The following is a 22,473-nucleotide window of genomic DNA, read 5'->3' on the forward strand; positions in this document are numbered from 1 at the left end:
AAGTGAAATTAGTCAGTCACAGAAAGACAAATAACATATGACTTCACTCACATGAGGACTTTAAGATACAATACAGATGAACCTAAGAAAAGGGAAGCAAAAATAATAGAAAAACACGGAGGGGGACAAAACAGAAGAGACTCTTAAATATGAGAGCAAACAGAGGGTTGCTAGAGGGGTTGTGTGAGGGGGATGGGTTAAATGGGTAAGGGGCATTAAAGTAGACACTTGTTGGGATGAGTACTGGGTATTATACATAGGGGATGAATAACTGGAATATATTCCTGAAATCATTGTTGCACTATATGCTAACTTGGATGTAAATTTTTAAAAAATTTTAAATTAAAAAAAACATAAAATTTTTATTTTTATAATTTAATTTTTGTGTCTGCCCTTCAATCTCATCATATTATCCTAAGAAGAGCCTTTATTGAATTTTACAAGTAATTACAACATTTATTTTATGTAATCACTCAAGAGTGTATTAAAACTGTGGTTGGGGTTATTTTAAGAGCATTTAGTTCTTAAAAAAAAAAAAAGGAAAGGAAACTCAGGTCTTAGGTCTCTGCAAAGGAAAATATAGACTGACAACCCTAGATAAATATGGGAAGTAAGGGGTAATTGGGGTCATTCAATAATGAGTTAAAAATTTGTGGATCAGCTTTTGGAAAAATTTTGTAGTGTTCATCTCTCTGAATCCTGCTGGAAAAATTGCTCTAACTATGATTCTATACTATTTTCAGAGAAAGGTGTTTTCATGCTATTATAAATTTCCACAGAGCTACAAGTTCTGAGACAGAATTACATGTAATGGGCATTATGGGAAAACATACCCTGGCAAGCCAGGATCCCAGTGTAGAATAAAAACAAGTAGAGTTCTTTCAGATTTTGCTATTTCTGGGGTATTTAAACTTGATAATACATAAGAATATCTTAAATTTCCTCGGAAGCTTTTAATTCTAGAATGATGTTGAGGTATTATCTAGCAAACCTATGTACAACTTTTAAGATAGAAACATACAAAAATACTCCGAAAAGATAGCAAGTTTTAATTAAAATTAATCTAGACTGCTTATTTGTCCATATGTTGTCATTGTGCTAACATGTTCCAGCATCTTATCTGGTGATCATTTAAATTATTATGAATAAAATGATGCCCCCTTTCGGTCAGCCAGTGGTCTGTCCCGCCTGGTGATTCTTCATGGTTTCTGGAGTCAAATTTCATACATTTTAGAATAGCTTTCAACTCTCCAAGAGTCCACAACACAAATGCCTCACATTTCCTAACTGCCATAGACATTCAGAGTCACTTTCCTACTTCATTTGTCACACGAAAGTATAATTCTTATATCTTTCTATTTGGCCACAACCCTTAGTTCTCTAGCTACTCCTAAGCAGTCTTTTCCTCTTATTTCTGGAAATTATTTTTCTGCCAAAATGAATTAATCTCCACTTTGTCCCTATTGAACTCAATTCGATTTATATCTTCCCACTTCTCCAATTTGTCAAGATGTTTTGAATTTAAATCTTAAAATAAGAAAGTCAGTCCACCCAAGCAGATGTCATCAGTACAAACACACTTTGTATTGACTCAAGTGATTGATAGAAGAGTGTTTGCTTCATGCCTGGAAGGTGTCAATCTGAATGGTCTTTTCCCCCCGAAGTTAATTCAGAAATACTGCTAACTGCGGTGATTACATTTATTACACAAAGGGAAAAATTTGATGCCAACAGTCTAAGTTTTTAAATTTCTTCAGTACTTTATACATACCATGCTAGACTAAGTAAATTGAGATTAATCAAATCTATTTTGTCAGTCTCACCATTCTAAAGAAAATAAAATTAAATAAAGTTTTGGAAATTTTTACTGATGACGTTTCTCTATTTCTATTTTCAATTAATTAGTGGGGAGAGGGAGTTACTGGAGATTTCCAAATATTTTATGTTACAATATAGAACAAATGAAAAACAGTATTATAAAGTTATCAGTAAAACTTAGGTATCCAATGTATGTTTATCATGCATGAAACAAAATACATTAACATAATCCTAAATATTCTTACATTGGTAATGTCCATAAGAATTTGGATTAGCATATTTAGCTTATTTTCATATCAAAAACTCTGGATATTTTGACATAGAAACACTCATTGGATTCATATCTATTATATGTAAGTTTCAAAATGTATGACTGTTCCCTTTACCTCATAACAGTGAATAATACTACTTTTTCTCCTTCCTTTATCTTCAATTTCATAAAATACACACAAAATCCATTTAGCATATTCTTCAAATCAGAAAAGTGACTTAATATATACGTGTTCTTATATGCTTTTTGATTACTCCAGGATTGATTGGTTTTTTTCACAATAAACAATTTCAGAAGCCAAAAGGAAACTGTAGATGATTCATTTATTATGATCATCTGGATATATACAATGCAGATGAATTTGGAACTTTCTTAAGTGTTTACATCAAAACCTGTAACAATTTAGAAAATCACAGTAGGGAGACCAAAATTATTTACAAAGGGTCATTTATTAAACACTTTTTTTTTTTTACAAAATACAAAGATTGTTGTTCTGCATGAATACATCATATATGAAAAAATAATGTTTTTACTGAATCTAATTTGAAGACATTCAGAATTTTATCTTCTACCAACTTGAGGAGTCAATTTTGCTTTGCAACTTGTCCAATACCATCACCAATCAAGGGAAATATTTTTCTTGTTAATTAAATCATACAACAGCTAGCATTTTCAAGAAATAAAATCAGACAAAGTCTGTCATACAAAGCTCTTTCTGCAAGTTAACTGATTTGCCTATGATCCTAATTTTTTTTGTCAAGCTATAAGATAGGAAGAATTGAGGAGCTAGGTAAGTTTTATAATAATGTATTAGCAGCAGTTGATAGAAAATGCAACATAAGATTTGTTTTGTCTGTGGTACAAGAATATGTCCTATCAGACTCTAATGTATTTTTCTCTACTTGAACACAAGTAAGCACGTGCTGATTGTTTCTGGGATGACAAAATGCATAAACAGACAGGAAGCTGGTTCTGGTTGTCATCGTAAGTGCCTATTTTCATCAGCTAATATGAATGCGTTGCTAAACTTAGTGAAGACAGGAAAATGACTTAAGGGTAATATATACAGAGTTAAAATACATTTTTTATCCACTTAAGAATGACTTCAGGCACTGTGGCTATTCAGGATAAAATGTTTCATGGTTTGTTCTCAATAGCAATTTAAGTGTCAGTGCAAGCAAAAGCAAATACCTGCCCACTGTCATACACATGACCTTGTACATCTGGAATGTTCAAAGCAAGTTCATCTTCTGCATCTTCACTCTGGAGGCATCTTGAATTAAAAGGTCTCATAGTTTGCTCTTGATAGCAATTTAATTTTCAGTGCAAGCAAAAGCAAACATACCTACTTACTGTCACACACACGACCAACACATCTGGAACAGTCAAAGCAAGTTCACCTCCATCTTCACTGTGGAAGCATCTTTAATAAGTGGCACTTAGTGTAAACCCTCTATAAATCATGAAAACAGACTGGAGATGCCTGAATTTAATAATAATTAAAAATCACTGTCATAGTCATCTCTCTGTGTAAACGATGTTTGAGTAAGGCTTGCCATCACGACATTTCTTTCCTGAGAATGGAGCTGATCCTCTCTGTGTATCATAAGTGTGCATGCTCTGAGCTGTGGTCACTGTCGTGGCTGTCTTCATTTGCTAGAGAGTCCCCTGTTTGCTGGAGGGTGGCTGCACCAATCCCCGAGAGCTCGGAAGGGAGAAGTGTTCCCTTTTTGACATTCACCAGTTCCTTTTCTCGAGCTGCAGCTCCTTGCTGCCCTCCTTTTACTCTCTTCCATTTCATGCGCCTGTTCTGGAACCAGACTTTCACCTTAACAAAGAAAAGGAACAAACAGAAGAAAGAAAAACAAGAAAGAAAATGAAATGGGATTTTCCCCCTCCTTTTCTGTCGTCAATGAAAAAATAACTCCTCAAAGACTTAGACAAGGACACTGTGAAGGACTGAATATGAAAATAAACCAGCACCAAATTTAATCAGATCCCATACTGATGATAGTGATTTAAACTTCCAGAAGATGCACACAAAGTACTCTATTTTGTATTTTATGACATATAGTATTAAAAAATAGATGGGAAAGAATGCTGTCATTTTGGGTTGCTCAAGAGTATCTATGAATCTCAGCCAACATTTTAATAGTTTTCTTGGTCGAACATTTTTTCTTCCCAAGTCCTTTGATTTGACATCCAGCTGTCAATTCCTGAACCAATCTGAAACATACTCAGAGAGCTACTGGTGAAGCTACATCTTAAAGGACCATTCTGGGCCACTGCAGCCCGCTACTGCATTCACAAAGCTGCATGCGACCGTACCACCGGTGTGAGTTCATCTTATAAACTATATATCATATTTTGAACTCTCTCTCTCTCTCTCTATATATATATGTATACATACAACTAAATACACGTGTATATTTCACATCAGCTTTGTAGACATAAGTTTTCCTTCTAAAATTTAATTGAATTTGCCTGATACATTAAAGTTATATATATATATATATATATATATATATGGTATATGTACATATATATCATAAAACAAAAAATTAAATAAATATACATTAAATGACCATTTATTTTCAGAACCAGAATAATATTGGCACATTTTATCTTCTTGTTTTAGAGGAACTTTATGTTCCTTTCACATTGCATTTCTTATCATTATGTATTCTTTTTTTTTTTTTCAACTTTTTTTTTTTTTTTTTTTTTTTTTTTTTCAACGTTTTATTTATTTTGGGGACAGAGAGAGACAGAGCATGAACGGGGGAGGGGCAGACAGAGAGGGAGACACAGAATCGGAAGCAGGCTCCAGGCTCCGAGCCATCAGCCCAGAGCCTGACGCGGGGCTCGAACTCACGGACCGTGAGATCGTGACCTGGCTGAAGTCGGACGCCCAACCGACTGCGCCACCCAGGCGCCCCTTCAACGTTTATTTATTTTTGGGACAGAGAGAGACAGCATGAACGGGGGAGGGTCAGAGAGAGGGAGACACAGAATCGGAAACAGGCTCCAGGCTCCAAGCCATCAGCCCAGAGCCTGACGCAGGGCTCGAACTCACGGACCGCGAGATCATGACCTGGCTGAAGTCGGACGCTTAACCGACTGCGCCACCCAGGCGCCCCTCATTATGTATTCTTGTAAACTGTCCCTTTTACATTTCATTGATCTGTCTACTCCATTCAAAGCCTAAATTTTATGCTTATCATCTCCAATCCTTCAAATAAAACAACCAAACAACACAAAGTATTTTTCACAATATGTGACCTGAAAAAGTACTGTGTAATTTTGCTTGTCTTTTAGGTTTATCCAAATGGAATGTTTCTAACTACATGCTTCTTGATCTATCCATGTTGATTCAAGAGACTGCAGTCATTCATTCTTTATGATTGTATACTATTCCACTGTATGAATATACCAGTTTATCCACTCTTCTGTCCATGGGCACTTGAATTCTTCCCCCCCACCTTTTATACATGATGATACTATAAACATTTTTGCATTTGTGTTCTGAGAAACATATGATCAAACTTCTCTGAGTATATATCCAGGGTTTGTATCAATGGGTCACAGGGTATATGATCATTTAACTTAACATGATAATACAGAAAAACTGTTTTCAAAATTGCATCAATTTATCCACTGCTGCCACATATACACATAGAGTCCAGAGTGTAAAAGTTGTTATTGATCCACATCTATATCAACATTTGGAGTTATCAATTTTTATCCAATATAATGACAATAAATGTTATCTTACCATGTTCCTATTTTGCATTTGCTGATTACTAACGAGTAAAGTATATTTAAAATGATGCTTAAATCTTCTTTTGTGAAATCCCTCTCTCTATATGCCGTTGGCATTGAAGTCTTCTTAAATTAGTTTTATTCTTTATAGACTTTTAAAATATATTTTGAATGCTAATTTAATGCTTTGTGCTTATATGGCTGCTACTATTTTCTCTCAATTTATAGTCTTTTTCGTTTCCTTAGAGTGTCTTTTGATGCTCAGAAATCCTAACGTTTAAAATACTCAAATTTAGTGGATGGAACTGGAGGGTATTATGCTAAGTGGAATTAGTCAGTCAGAGAAAGACAAATATATGACTTCACTCATATGAGGACTTTAAGAGAAAACAGGTGAACATAAGGGAAGGGAAACAAAAATAATATAAAAACAGGGAGGGGGGACAAAACAGAAGAGACTCATAAATATGGAGAACAAACGGAGGGTTACTGGAGGGGTTGTGGGAGAGGGGGATGAGCTAAATGGGTAAGGGGCACTAAGGAATCTACTCCTGAAATCATTGTTTCACTATATGCTAACTAATTTGGATGTAAATTTAAAAAAATAAAAAAGAAAATTAAAAAAAGAAATACTCAAATTTATCAATTGCTATCATTTTTATGTCTTCATTAAGAACCCTCTTTCTGCTGAGGCCATTAAGATATTTTTCTAAGTCGTCTTCCATGACATTTAAGAAGTGTTTAACCCATGAAGTATTGATTTTAGTATACAGTGCAAAGATCAAATTTTACTTTATTCTGTATGGATAACAAATTGCCGCAAAACCATTAATTAAATAGTCCACCCTTTTTCTCCTGTGATCGCTATTTCAACTATGTCATAAACCAAGTTTCCATGTATCCTATAGCCTTAATTATTAAATTTCATAATAAGTCTTTATATCTGGTAGAGATAGTTCTGTTTTAGTCTACTTCATGAATGTTTTCAATATTATCCATTTTCATTTAAAATTTTTTTAATGTTTATTTCTTTTTGAGAGAGACAGAGATAGACTGCAAGTGGGGGAGGGGCAGAGAGAGAGGGAGACACAGAATCCAAAGCAGGCTCTAGGCTCTGAGCTGTCAGCACAGAGCCTGATGCGGGCCTCAAACCCACAAACTGTGAATTCATTACTTAAGCTGAAATCAGATGCTTAACAACTGAGCCACCCAGGCACCCCAGTCTCCATTTTCATTTTAGGAACAATATTAATTTCTGTAAATGCACAGTGCTAAAAAGAAGGTGAAGAGTAATATATTAAATTTCCAAAATGTGTATTTATTTTAGTGGACTTCAAATCACAATACTCCATAAAAATTGGTACAATTTCCTCAGATGTTTCCACCAAAAAAAAAAAAAATTACCTAAGACATTTCTCAACTGCATTTTCATTGGCCTATGAGGCCATAACTGAAATTTTATATCATACATTGCTCATTCTTACTTTAATCCATTAGGGAATTAAAAAAAAATAAGAAAATGTTGAAAAAGATTAAGAACTCAGAAAAATGAAAGAAGAATGACTAAAAACTAGCTGATGGGGGCACTTGGCTAGCTCAGTTGGTAGAGCATGCAACTCTGATCTTGGGGTTGTGAGTTCGAGTCCCATATTGGGTATAGAGATCACTAAAAAAAAAAAAATGAGTAAACTTTAAAAACAACAACAAAAACTAGCTGATGGATGTTCAGGTGTTATTAGTTAATATCAAAATGATGAGCGGTTACCTTTTATTATATACCTATTTAAGGCTAGACAACTCTACTATAGGTATGGTTTATGTAATATTTCTAATATTCACAATTTTTCCAGATATCTTTAACATTATTCCTATTTTATAGATGAGGAAGTTGAGACGCCGAGGTTAAGTAACTTGTTTAAGATTACACAGAGGTGAAAATGTGGTGCCAGAATTTAAATCTGCGGGTAGTTTGGCTTCAGATTGGACTTTTGTTGTTGTTGTTCCTGCTATATTTCAAACCCCTACTTTTTAAGTAGTTAGAATACAAAAGTAAAGCTTATAAAGTATGTGAACTCCATCCATATGATTACTATCATTCATGTAATTCTCCTACTCGATATAATTAGGTTTGTAAATATGACACTATTTCCTGTACTATAATTTAGGTAATTATACTACTCAATTTAATTACCTTTGCAAGCTTGACATTGCATGTTGCATTAGATCTTTTCCACATGAGTTGGGTTCTACTCCTGGCTTCACTTCTGAGTTTCTGTGTGAATTTGAGAAAATTATACTTCTCTCTGCCCCAATTTTCATATTTGTAATATTGGAATAATGAGCCTTTCAAGATTCTCCATAGGGACATTTTCTCCATGGACAATTCCAGATGGAAGAAACACATCATCATCATTGTCACCAAGAGCTGAAACATTCAGTCAAAATAATCTTGGCAGAAAATGGGAGGAATACGTTTCTTTTAAAATCTACACTTATTTCCTTTTCTGTGAGAAGGGGTACAGTAATTCTATAATAACAGTATAAAACCTGTTATGTGCAATTCTAAATGAGAAAAATGTAAGAATATGGTATTGATTTTAGAGACCGTATAGGCTATTTTGTGTTCTTTTCTATGTTACCATGTGAAATTTTGCCATTTCTTTTTTTTTAAACAGACTGATAAAAGACTTTCATAGTATTCAATGGTAGCTATATATCCATACATAAAGACACATACATGTATATATATATATATATATATATATATGTGTGTGTGTGTGTGTGTGTGAAAGCATTTGATAATTATACAGTAATTATTTACTATTTTCTCTAGAGGTCAGATAACATATTTGATACCAAAACTATATGAAATTAATAACAAGACAAAAACCAGCAACAAATATATCATAGGTACATCCTATAAAAATAGAAAGGAAGAATGCAAAATATCAAAAGTCAGTGTGTCCAGATTTATTTTCCAATATACTATAAGATATTGAGGTGAAATGAAATGAGAGAAAGATTTTGGGGAAAAGCATATGTTTTTCTACTAGCATCACAGTATTAAGAGCAAATCTAAAAAAAGCAATCCTAGATTATAAATCAATATTTCCATTAGAATATTAATACCACGGTTTTGGGCACCTGGGTGGCTCAGTCGGTTAAGCCTCCAACTTTGGCTCAGGTCATGATCTCAGGGTTTGTGGGTTCGAGCCCCGCATCAGGCTCTGTGCTGACAGCTCAGGGCCTGGAGCCTGTTTTGGATTCTGTGTCTCCTTCTCTCTCTCTCTCTCTGCCTCTCCAAAAATAAAATAAATGTGGAAAAAAATTTTAAAAACCACAGTTTCAAAAATAAGTAAACAATAGTTTAATTTAGTATCACTTTATAATCCAGCTTCATTGGTTGAATTGAAAAAAAAAATAGCTTTTGTTTTGTTTTTTTTTTGTAAGTTAGCTAAAGCATAATCATTCAAATGCTTGACACTTCATTAATTTTTTTTAAATGTTCATTTACTTATTTTGAAGAAAAGAACATGAGCATGGGAGAGGGGCAGAGAGAAAGAGAGACAGAGAATCCCAAGTAGGCTACACACTGTCAGTCCAGAGCCCCATATGGGGCTCAAACTCATGAGCTGTGAGATCATGACCTGAGCTGAAATCAAGAGTGAGACGCTTAACCAACTGGGCAACCCAGGTACGCCCTGACATTTCATTTTTAGAGACAAATATACTATTTATTTTAATTAAAGCTTACACGTGTGTTTCATATAATAATCTGCATTTATAAACTAGACAAAGTAAAGCTAATCTCCCATTTCCTTGGTGACTTTCAAGCTCCATTTATCTATTCATTCATATACTTGATAGTACTGAATGTTAGCAACAGCTAATGTTTTAGATAAAAACTGGGTGGGGTTAGAGTGAGGAATGTACAAATAAATAAGATAAAGTCCCTAGGTATTCAGAGTCAGGAAAGAGGCATGGTAAGTAACAGTTTACTGGCTATATACGAAACCTTTGGTATAAGGATTAGCTTCATACTTTATAGAATATCCTTAAATTGGGGTGCCTGGGTGGCTCAGTCAGTTGAGCATCAGACTCTTGATTTTGACTCAGGTCATGATCCCAAGGTAGTGGGATCTCAAGGTCCGTGTCAGGCTCCATGCTGAGTGTGGAGCTTACTTGGGACACTCTCACTCAAAACGAAACGAAACGAAATGAAACATAAAATAAAATAAAATAAAATAAAATAAAATAAAATAAAATAAAATAAGGAATATATGTAAACTGTTGTTCTGGTTGGTATCATTGCTAATTCACTATTAAGAGATTCCCCTAATATTCCATGATATGGTATAGAACTCTACCCGTAGGCTCAATGTGCCTCTCAGTTTATGCTGCCACACAATTATTATAGCAAATTATTTTCTCTGAGAATCTCGTGCTTTTGATGTTATTGGTATCTGAAATTTTTGTCCCAGTAACATAGAGTAATGCTATAGGTTCTAGGATATTGGATCAACAAACATTTTGCATACAACTAAATCTGTTCATCTTGGAGCATGATATACAAATTCTGTGAGCTTTTGTTATTTTGGGGGTCCTCAGCCAATATTATATTCTAGTCTACCATTTTTCTGAAAAGTACTAGATAAATGAAGTTTTTTTTTTTTTTGCTTTTCAAATATTTCCATTTTTAAGCTCAGATCTAAGGCAAGATTCCATATAAAGTGTGTATTGTCATGTTACGTAGTATGATTAACAACTCTGATAAAAATAAATTATCGGGCCACCTGGGTGGCACAGTTGGTTAAGCGTCTGACTCTTCATTTCGGCTCACGTCATGGTCTCATGATGATGAGACTGAGCCCCGTGTCAGGCTCTGCAGTGAGACTCTCTCTCTCTCCCTATCTCTGCCCCTTCTTTGCTCATACATGCTCTCTCTCTCACTCTCTCTCAAAATAAATAAATAAACTTAAAAAAATAATAAAATAAATTCTTTATCCCAAGAATCTGAATTATGAAAAAATACTATTATTCATGAAATCAAACCATATGAACCAAACCTTATAGATTCTTAATATCTAGGCATGCAGGTATTTTTCAAAAAATATTCATGTTAAAAAGTAACAAATATATAATAGCCTGCTGTATTATAGTACTGAATAATTAAAGTGGTCAGTTATATACCTTACTTTTCAGAACATTTCCTTATTAGGAAGAATTCTCACTTTTTATTCCTTAGTCAACAAAGTATTTAGTATTCATATTGTCTGGATGATCAAAATACTATTTAAATAAACAGGAAAGCATTTATTCCCATCTTGATTCCTTTTACTGAATAAAGCAGCCAAGAGATTTTTGCTGTGATTAATTTATTCAAATGATGTATTTCAGAATCTAGTAATCATATTTTTGTATTTAATAATACTGTGAGGATCACTGTTGCCACTTGGTAAACATTCATTTTACCTTTTTATTTAATTTATTTAGTCATTCACATTATATCCTTCTATATAAAAGTTCAAAATACCTGTCTTTTTAGGGTTCACAATATATCACGGCAGAACGCAAATGAAATATGTGTCTGCAACTGCCACACAATTTCCTAAGGTGGCCAGAGGCAAGGAGACTGAGAGAATGTTGAACTACCCAATGCTATAACCCATATTTATATAACACCATAAATATCTGCCCTTTGAAGAAACTATTATAATACCAAACATCTGGATGAAAACAGACTATTTCAGTGACATATCTAGAGGTCTCTAAACATCTGGAATTTGTAGCTTTAATATTTCAAATGTTTTCATTAGTATCTGGGCACTTGAAATACACGGTCTAACAAACATTTGTTCACATCTTTACCATGTGAAAACATGCAAAGAATAATTTTATAAGTACAATTTTCAGATTTAATCACATTCCCTGTGATTATATTTGGTCATGGCAGCTGATCTAGTAAGCCAAGGTAAATAGGCCCTAGAAAGACTTACCCACGTAATTCAGTGGCAAAGTCAGCAGTTGAACTGAAGAATTACAACCAAGAATGCTCCATAAGGTAAGCATGAAAAATGAGGAAAAGAAAGCTTCTTTACTCTTCCTGCCTGAACAGATTTATATCTTATACAGAAAAGGAATCCCTCAGCCATTTCCAAGAAATTCATGGGAGCAACCAGTTGACTGTCCTGTTTCTACAGCCATGAAACATGGGGTTGGGAAGTGGTTGTTTGTATGTGTAGGAGGCTGAAGGGTATTAGGACATATTCCATGACTAAAGACTGAATTCTTGTTTGGAGGGCTGGTTTTGATGTTTATCCTCTATTTCAGCAATGAATCATTTCCTCGCCTTTATGATTTTCACTTTTGAAGCTCCTTTTTCTTCCCTCTTTAGAATGCTTGAGAATTAGGCTCACTAATGTAGTCATAAAACATTTACTATTTGGCATATTTTTAAACAAACTGAATACACATCAGCTGTTGTGAGTCAAAAGCAAATTATATATTCAACAACAACAAAAAAACTTTTTTGAGGCAACAAATGAAATTCTCCATAATAAATTGTAATGTTATGGGTATTATTACAAGCCAACAGAACATTCTCCTTTCTAAAAATGCAAACCAAAGTAGCCACTCACATGATGAGTAAAATTCTTAGAGGAGTGATTCCTTTTAATTGATTTTTTTGAGAAATGTCACTATAGTAATAGATGATAACCACAATACCTTTTCTGCCATACCTAATGAAATTCAACTTAATGGTCTATTTCAATAATATTAATTTATAATCAAAATTCATTATTCCTAACCCTATTTTTCATACAGTTAAAAAACAGGTGTACCTTTGGTTATCTTAACTGTTTACCTAAGTATAGTATGACATATGACTTCTGCAAATTTGTGTGGATACTTGATATTTGACATTTGCAATCAAAACCAAATCAGGCACCTTTATCTTTTATTGTGTTAAAAAACTCCTGACTAGCAAATCTTTTCTGTATGGACTTTGTGTATTCTGAGCCACAACTGGTACTTATTTTGTTCACACCAATGAGATCAACTAGAATGACAGTATTTGTTCTCAATATTTTGCCTGATCTCTGGGATGATGTGTAACAATAGCTAGCAACATATCGCGGTCAGTATATACAATTTTGACTAACCGCCTCTTCTAACCTTTATCTAATTAAGTGAAATCTATCAAATATAAATATATGGTTTAAACATAGGAGCACACTATTTTTAACAGGATACAAGAACAATGGGCAACTTCCTATAGTTCAATTTAATGAAATTAATATTCTGACTATTTCTAGACATCCTTAAGTTCATTATTATAATATATATAAGCCTTCACTATACTTGCCATTTAATTTTTTAGATTTAGGAGCCACCTCCTTAAAGCCAAAATAATTTTAAGAATAATAGTAATTATTACTATTACATTCATATGCACTGACCACAAAAAAGTCAATAACCTTAACAACTGGAAATAGTTCAACACTTGAAAAAAAAAACTGTCCAGCATAAAAAATGAGAAAGAAAAATGATAAAGAGATGTGAAGTTAAAAATCTATTCTTTTTTTTTTAATGTTTATTTTTGAGAGAGACAGAAAGAGAGACAGACAGACAGACAGACAGAGGGAGGGGCAGAGAGAGAGGGAGACACAGAATCTGAAGCAGGCTCCAGGTTCCAAGCTCCAGGCTCGGAGGCCAACTCGGGGCTCAGACTCACCAACTGCAAGATCATGACCTGAGCCGAAATCAGACACTTAACCGACTGAGCCACCCATGTGCCCTAGCATTACACTTTAAATGGTGATCCTGTGATGCGGTGTATGTTATGTTTCAGAATGTTATTACTGATTTACTGATCAAGTATAAATTAATATATTTGTTTCTGTATGGAATAAATTGGGAAATAAAATATAGAAATTCTGAGATTAAACAGAGAATTATCCTTATGCTTTCATTATATCAGTTGGATGAATGCTCACAGCAAGAATCATAAAGGCTCACTTTATAGGTGAATATATAGATACATATACGCAGACATACATACGAATGTATGTGTATATATCCATTTATATACCTATATGTATATTTCTATCTCTATTGATCTAACAGCATTTAAAACTTGATTTTTTTATATATTTTCAAGGCTATTTCAATAAGGGTGGGGCTTTATTTTTCTAATATTTTTTCTATTATTTCACATTTAGATATTTATATTTGTAAACTGTTAGAAATCAATTGCTTTTTTCTCAGTCTTCTACTTTATATAGGTAGTATTTCTAAAAATTGATTTGGGAGAGGGTTAAATAATTGATTTTTTATTTATAGATCTTGCTCTCTAATCAACTCTCATTCATTGCTCTTCTTATATCATAGAAGTAATGTTTTGTAGTATGTAAGATAGTTCTGATTCTGGCTTTTAGATTGTACGTTGTCAATGTGCATTTCTTAGAAAAAAAAAAACAGCAGTGCTCAGGCAATACCTCTCTACATTAGAAACTAAGATTCTGTCATGTTCCACCATCAACTCCTCTACCTTATGCTTCCCGCCATTTTTTCAGTAGGAGTCAACTCATATTTAATCTTTTCAAATGGCAGACACACCATGATTTAAACAAAGAAACATCTTACTGTTACTGCAGGTGACTGTTAAATACTACCTTAAGAAATGAGAAAATGTTCTAACATCATTGGCTACACAGGTAGTCTTGAATTACCTTGAACAGACAATATGCCTGGTCATGGAGAATAATTTATTAGCTAAAAAGTGTCCATATGAATTTACAGAAATAAACTTGCAAAGGACAGGGATTGTGTAAATTGCTGAGCAAAAGGCAAAACCACTGTTTATTTGGTACATGGAAAATTCTCCTTCATAGTGATCCAAAAAGTCAATGCCTGTTTTGAAAATATTTGGCACTGAGCCATTTAAAGATTTATGAGTAACAAACAAAGCATAATCCTTCTCATTTCCACTAATGGAATATGACCCAACTAGGTGGGATTTTCCATTTATCTTGGCAGAGGTATCATGAATTCGGTCTGTTTATTCCAGTAATCTTTGCTAGTTTACAATTCTGCAACATTGCACCTTTGATTAGCTTTGTGAAATAAATGGATCCCCCTTTTTTTCTATATTTGGCAGCCTTAGCTGTATAAAAATGTCCATTTGTCACTCCTGTTATAGTTTCATGCAGCTGCCTTCCCTCCTCTTCCCACTGTGAGATATTAAAAAATTGGCAGGAGCTTTCTCCAAGTGTGCCTGGATGGATGAAAAGGCCAGAATAAGCATGTCAAATGTAAAAATACCTTGGGACAGGAGGGTCTTTAGACTAACTGGCTCTTCAAAATATTCCAAGTGGCTCTGCCAATTGAGGATTATTAGCTGTTGATTCAGAAGGGTATATAAGAATATGTTGTAAATTAGAAAGTGTAAGTTAGAAGCTGGGAGATACTGGACTGATAACTTATACAAAAAAATTATATAATTAAAAATATTTGAAGTTCAATTTTGTTCTAGTATCTCCATTTTTATTTGACATAAAATAATTTTATTTAATGCCTATATGCTAATGTGGAATCACTTTGCAGAATGAGCCTTTTTTTTTCTACTTCTTTGGCCAGATGGAGTTCAAAGGGGATTATAGGCTCCCCTGATCTACAGAGGCACTGCATTATGGAAGACACAAACATAAGAATCTGACTTCTTTGTGAGATTTCAGAACTATTCTTCAGATAGGGGTTTGAAAATTCAAGTCCTGAGTGATATTTCAGGATTTAACATATCTTACTTTTTTCCTTAAGGGAAACCTAAGCATCAGAGTAAATCTTTATAATTACATGTATGTGACCTGTAATAAAATGTAGCAAATATATTGATTAGTGATTTATATCACTAAGCAAAGTAGGAGTATATACAAATAACTTAACAGTTATACATATGTATATTTCATGTATATGCATACATATAATTGTATAAAATTAAATTATACAAAAAATTATATAAAATTCTTAGATGAAAGTACATCTGAAGATTACTTCTGATTATAAAGTAAGTTTCCATTTAGGAGAAAGTTATTTCCTTAAAACAATTCTGCCCTAAATTGTTGCAGCTTATTTAATATTTATTTTCCCTTTACATTATATACTTATGAATTCTACCTTTGCATTTAAGTCTTGAAAAGCTTTTTTAAAGTCAAGAAAAATATTTTAAGAGACTAAAGGTTCTATTAAAGTTAAGGAAAACACTGCACAATATGGAGTTAGATATAAGTCTCAGGTTATTTTAAAGTATGAAAAGATAAATCTTGCAGAATGGAAATGAAAAAAGTGCATGTCTATAATTAGAATAATTTTACATCTGGAAATCCTATAAAAGGAGTGTTATTTAAGAATATATAGTGTTAGGATATAGATTACATAGATAAACATGTATAGCATTAATACAAAATCAAAGTACTACAATTACTGTAAGACAATTAAAAGAAGATGAATGAAATGGGTTCAGTTTATAACTCTATGTTTATAAATTTAAAAGCCCAACCTTGAGAAAATAAACTGAAAATATCTCACTGGGACAAGAGGGCTGGCATATTGAAGGAATATGTTTTCAGACCTTTAAAAATATCAAAATTGATGCCTGACAGCATATAATATTTTTCTGATAAACTTAGCATAGTAAAATTCATCCCACAAAACATAAATAAAGCCTTCAGATTCTCAATTTAAGATACTGCATGTGCATAGAAGTCTAGGAATAAAATGAACAGCTGGCACAACCAGGAACATTCTCCCATACAACTCTGTCATTCCTCTTTTGTGACATTCAACACTCATCACAATTGTTAATACTTGTTTGATTTTTGTCCTTCCATGACTTCTAGCAGAGACTTGTCTAGCTTATTTTAGCAAGATTTAATTTTTAGCATCTAGCTCAACAAATATTTGTATTACCAAACAATTCACTATGTCTTGAATGGCAAAGATTTTTTGCCCCTCTGATTGACACTTGTGTTTTATAATTTATGCTAGAAATACTTTCATATTTATTATGACATACAAACCTGAGTAGAAGCAAGAGAAGGTAGTTTTTGTTTTTGTTTTATTTTTCCTTAAGCAGGCTTCACACTCAGTGTAGAGCCCAATATAGGGGTTGAACTCAGAACCCTGAGATCAAGACTTGAGCTGAGATCAACCTCAGCTTAATCAACTGAGCCACCCAGGTGCCCCGAGAAGGTAGTATTAATTTCCATTTTGTGCCTTAGGGAGATTGTTACTTGCCTAAGAATAAACAATTGCAATTAGAGAAATTTGTTCAAATTTTTATCATAACAATTCAATTTTTTCTTACTAACAAGTAGTGGCCCACTAAAGACTTAAATTTTTGTTATTGTTGTGAGTAAGAAAGTGTGCAAGCCAGGAAGGGGAACAGAGGGAATGAGAGAGAGAATCTTAAGCAGGCTCCAAGCTCAGTGTAGAGTCCGAGGCAGGGCTTGATCCCACAACCCTAGGATCATGACTTGAGTTGAAATTACAAGTCAGACACAACCAACTGAGTCATACAGACACACCTAAAGACTTAACTTTGGGAATTTGGATTCCACACGGATACATCTCCCTTTCATATTAACTTGCAAAATTGTGAATAAAGATTTTTATAGGATAAAATTCTGTACAAAACCAAATTTAAGTTCTTTGCAAACCCAATTATATCTCAACTTATTTTTTTGCTATTTTTACCCCATAAAGGTATAGTTAGCTTGTTTTAGTAATGGCCTCCAACAAATGTTGCCTTCCTTCCATGTATTCATTCCCTTATATTGTCTCCTTCTACACTGAAACCGAGCTTGTACATTGGAGTTTTCTTTTACTCCTGGGAATGCTTCCACCACCATTTGAAAAGTCCCAGGGAGCCTATTAGAAGAAGATGGAACCACACACAACAGAGACAAGCTGTCCCAGCTGAGGCTGTCTAGACCAACCAGCTCTTCAAACCCACCGGGTGACTACAGCTCTATGATGGATCTAGGTAAGCCCAGCAGTATAACAACCCAATTGAGCCCAGTCAAAATCCCTGACCCACAAAATTGTGAGCAAATTAAATACTGGTTATTGGTTGAAGCCACTAAGATTTTTAAGTGCATTATTACATACAAAAAGCTAACTGATACAAAATTGATAGGGAACTTAAAAAAAAAAAGGCAAAGATTAAAATTGTGTGTTGGGGGGGGAGGGGAGGACGCCTAGGTGGCTAAGTCCGTTAAGCATCCGACTTCGGCTCAGGTCATGATCTCACAGTTCATGAGTTTGGGCTACGCATTGGGCTCTGTGCTGACAGCTTGGAACCTGGAGCCTGCTTTGGATTGTGTGTGTCTCTCTCTCTGCCCCTCCCCTGCTCACACTCTGTCTGTCTCTCAAACATAAAGATTAAAAAAGATTTTTTAAAAAGTGTGTATATAATTTTGCATATAATTGCACATCACTCTTTATCAGGAATGGCAACTCATGAAGAAAACGAAATATCCAAAATACCTTCAAAATTCTCAGGCCAAATTTATAGAATTGCTTCTAAAATGAAATTATTCTAAGCCAAAGGTGAAACCTCTGCTTTATAATCAAATAACCACAGATAACCACAACTATCTCTGGAATACCAAGAACAGAACCTTGACTTTTCTCTTGACTAAGAGAGTAGTACTGAATCCCATTATTTCAGTAGCTTGGAAGCAAATCCTCATTCGTTTCCTCTATGTATCATATATAACATGGTTTCTTTTTATTGAATTCACTCTCTGTATAAATACATTAACCTGTAATTCCTTCCCTCCTTTATCTGTTCCCAGTTTAAAAAAAAATGGGGGAAAAAAAAGATGTCTGATAATGCAGATTTTGGATTCTCCTCTCCTGCGTGCCAAATGTTATACACTTATGGAGGGAACCTTGTATGTGAAGTTCAAGAGAAGGAGAATTTTGTGCTTCACAACGTAGGCACTAGTCATAATATTTAATAAAATATAAACTGCCAATAAATAAAACCACATAAAAGTGTTTCTCTCTATATTTCCACTACCCAGAAATATCCCACCAAAAGATGAAGCACAGAAATTAGCAGAAAGAAAGCAGATGATTTAAGAAATTGGATAAAATAACTTGCTCTCCTAAGATAGTATTCATTTGTCCACACCCTGTTGGTATTTCTTTGGTTCCAATGGGATCCCTAGAGGAGGTGCACACAGTGAAAGAGGAAATGAGACTCTAGTCCTGGGAGTGCCAATCATAACTGCACTGTCCATAAAGTTGTTTGGATTTGCCTTTCAGGAATGTTTTTCTAAAGATTAGCAACTGTTGACCATCAGTAGGCTAGATTCTCCCAGGGCAAATCAGAATCCATAAAAAGAATGCACTGGAAGCACTACTGGAGCAAATAAAATTCAAGAGAGAACCTAAAATTTAACTAATTAAACAGTATTTTTTAGGTTTTATCAACTGAGGTCGACAGATCATTAAGAATTTCAGCGTTTTCTGAGTTGAGTTCAGAATTTCTGGATTTTTGAGGCCAACCAATATAATTTCAAAAGTAGTTGGGAAATATTTACCAATAATCTGCATGCCCTTGCCCCCATCATGTCCCAGCCCCCTTGAACTTAAGTGGAACCACTGATGATTTCTGGGCCTTAGAGTATAAATGGAAGTGACATGGGTCATTTCCAGGTGAAAACATTTAAAGGTCAATGCATGAACTTCCAACTCTTTCTTACCTCCTGTGGTTAGTAAGGACACCACATGTCGAGATGCCAGAGAGTCAGACTGGGTCTGTGAGTGATAGCTTGTAATGTTGGACTTGTAAGTATGGACAGCGAGCAAATAGTGAACATTTTTTTTATGTCACTGAGGTTTGGGGGTTAATGTGTTATGGTAACAAACGTAGCAAACCCTGTCCTGAGCAATAGAGGAAACTAACATGGGGTTGCAAGCTTTCTACTATACAAAATAAGGAGATTTTAAAATTTAAGCAAACAAAATTGCTCACTATATGCCATCATTATATACAAGAAATAGTATTTTAAAAACAATTACAGAATAAAGAATAATTCCTTAAACTGAATAGATATAGTTTTCCTAAAAACACTGCCATTTTATCCTTAATTTTGTCAGTTTGCTGGGCCCAAATATCATGGAATAGAACACCTGTCTTCCATATGGTATTTAAGAACCACAAATCTAGATATTTCAAAAATGGCAAGAGAAGATTGTTGATTCAATGCAATTAAAAATACCATAATCACCACAGTATCCAACTTTACCTGTCTTTCAGTGAGATCCAAATTCACTGCTATCTCATATCGCCTCAGTCTGGTCAGGTAATTATGATGGGCAAACTCTGCTTCAAGTTCTCTGATTTGCTCTTTGGTAAAAGCTGTCCGTTCCTTCCTGGGTTTGCTATTGACTTCTGACTTATAATTTCCTTCCTGGGAATCTGAAAAAAAGAAAAAAAGTAAGAAAGAAGTAGATTTGCTTCATTCATTCATTCAAATGCATTCAATCACAACATTCATACCAGAAGCATTTATTGAGTAACTCCTTTTTTCAGGTACTGTTAGAAATGGGAAAAATACAGCAAAGATAGTTAAGACTGATCTCACAACAGGATAAGACACACTTCTTATTTTTCAATCTACGCTCACGTGACTCACAGCCTAAATTCCAAAATATGAACAAAAAATTTAATTGCTCTTAATATGCTATTATAATGAAAAGATCAATATATAAAATAAACCATTTCTATGAAATAATTTTAGATATAAATTTATGTCTAATAAGTTGTTTAACATATATACAGTTGGGATCTAAGTACGATTAAATTTTGTAATTCCTAAAAAAAGTGTTGACTTAGTTTATGAACATTTAAGCAATTTAAATGTTTAGCAACTGGACCATAAAAGTCAGTTCAAGCTCAAAGCATACATATGAATGTGTTCTACTGATCTTTTAATTTCCATTTAAGTTCAGCCTCTTCAAGTACAATAGCATTGCTATTCTTTAATTTTGTACAATAAATATTCCAATGTGGAGTCTATAAATAAAATTGTGTTCATATAACTCAAAATATGCAAAGTTTGTTAATGTTTTTTCATCATATATGAGATAAACATAAGATGCACAACACCTAACAAAAGCTATCCAAACACCAAATCTTATAATGCCATGTAGAAATAATAATAATTTAGGGTGTATTATTCCATGTTTATTCCTAGGAGTTTAAGACATAATTAACATATAGTATTTCACTTATCCTCATCATATCCCTGAGATGTATGTTAGAAGACATTCTTACTATACCGAAGAACACATTGTGTGCCTATAATGCAAAAAAATTTCACGTGTTTAAACGAATAACAGGTAATTGAACCAGCTCTAGTGATTCATGTTGAATCTATCTTCAGGAAATAGCAACATAACAAGGTAAAGTGGTGTGTTTGTGCTCCCTTAAAAATCACTTCAGTTCTCTATTTTTGAGCATGTACACACAAATTGTGATGTCTTTATCAGGTGCAAGTACAACGAACTCTTCTTGAGCACAAATGAGACAATATAGGAAAATGATGGTTAATCAAAGATTACAAAGAGTGACATTTTATTTTTTAAATTGAAAAATGTAATATGGTATACTTTAGGAAAGATCTTTTTGGTTAACATTCAAGGGCAAGAAACATTTGTTTCTTCATTCAATGATGCTTAAATATGCTAAGTACTATGTGCATTTATATGTATGTAAATATGTTAAGTACTATATATATATTATTAGTATTTTTTTTAATTTTTTTTCAACGTTTATTTATTTTTGGGACAGAGAGAGACAGAGCATGAACGGGGGAGGGGCAGAGAGAGAGGGAGACACAGAATCGGAAACAGGCTCCAGGCTCGGAGCCATCAGCCCAGAGTCCGACGCGGGGCTCGAACTCACGGACCGCGAGATCGTGACCTGGCTGAAGTCGGACGCTTAACCGACTGCGCCACCCAGGCGCCCCTATTATTAGTATTTAATACTAATTTAATATAATATACATATGTCAGTGTTCTTTTCTGTCTGTCTGGAAAGTCCAACCGAAGTCAAGAATTCCCTGCATAGTGGGAATCCGCTAGACAAGGTGCTCTAATGTGAACAGTTTAGTTCTGATTCTTTCTAGAATCTTGTTTGGCCAGATGTAAAGCTGTGTAGATCCAATAATAGCAGCAGCTACAGAAAGCCTGCATCAAAATATTGGGACACTGGCCATTACTTTTCTTCTGAGGGATCACAGAGTATGATTCACTGATGCAGTGGTGCAGTCAGAAATTCCTCGGATTTCAGTGACCACATTTCTGGGCTTACCCCTGTGTGGACACTTACTCCTGTGTTGACTGGTTCCTTACCTTGTCAGAGAAGGTAGGGCTTTATCCAAGGCAAAAATGGTTTGTGACATGTCACATACATGTTGTACTTTAGAGTAAGCCACTAGGATCATATATAACTTATGTAATAGATGATGTGTCAGCTCTCAGGTAGGCCGTGTGCACACAGTGCCAACTTACCTGAATCAAAGTGGAACCTGAAGTCCATCATCCCCCCC

General features: G+C 34.2%; 1 protein-coding gene across 1 annotated transcript in view; it reads right to left on the reverse strand.

Moving 5' to 3' along the window:
- Nucleotides 1-2,395: 2,395 nt before the first annotated feature.
- MEOX2 (mesenchyme homeobox 2) overlaps nucleotides 2,396-22,473 on the reverse strand; it is a 67,033-nt gene continuing 46,955 nt past the window's right edge. Inside the window, exons 2-3 of the mRNA XM_047851040.1 lie at nucleotides 20,167-20,339; nucleotides 2,396-3,917 (exon numbers count right to left, since the gene is read on the reverse strand). Of these exons, the coding sequence (XP_047706996.1) occupies nucleotides 3,693-3,917; nucleotides 20,167-20,339 (398 nt within the window). The 3' untranslated portion in view covers nucleotides 2,396-3,692. The remainder of the gene's footprint in view (nucleotides 3,918-20,166; nucleotides 20,340-22,473) is intronic.

This window comes from Prionailurus viverrinus, chromosome A2 (assembly GCF_022837055.1).
Source record: "Prionailurus viverrinus isolate Anna chromosome A2, UM_Priviv_1.0, whole genome shotgun sequence".
In the NCBI taxonomy this organism is placed as follows: Eukaryota; Metazoa; Chordata; class Mammalia; order Carnivora; family Felidae; genus Prionailurus; species Prionailurus viverrinus.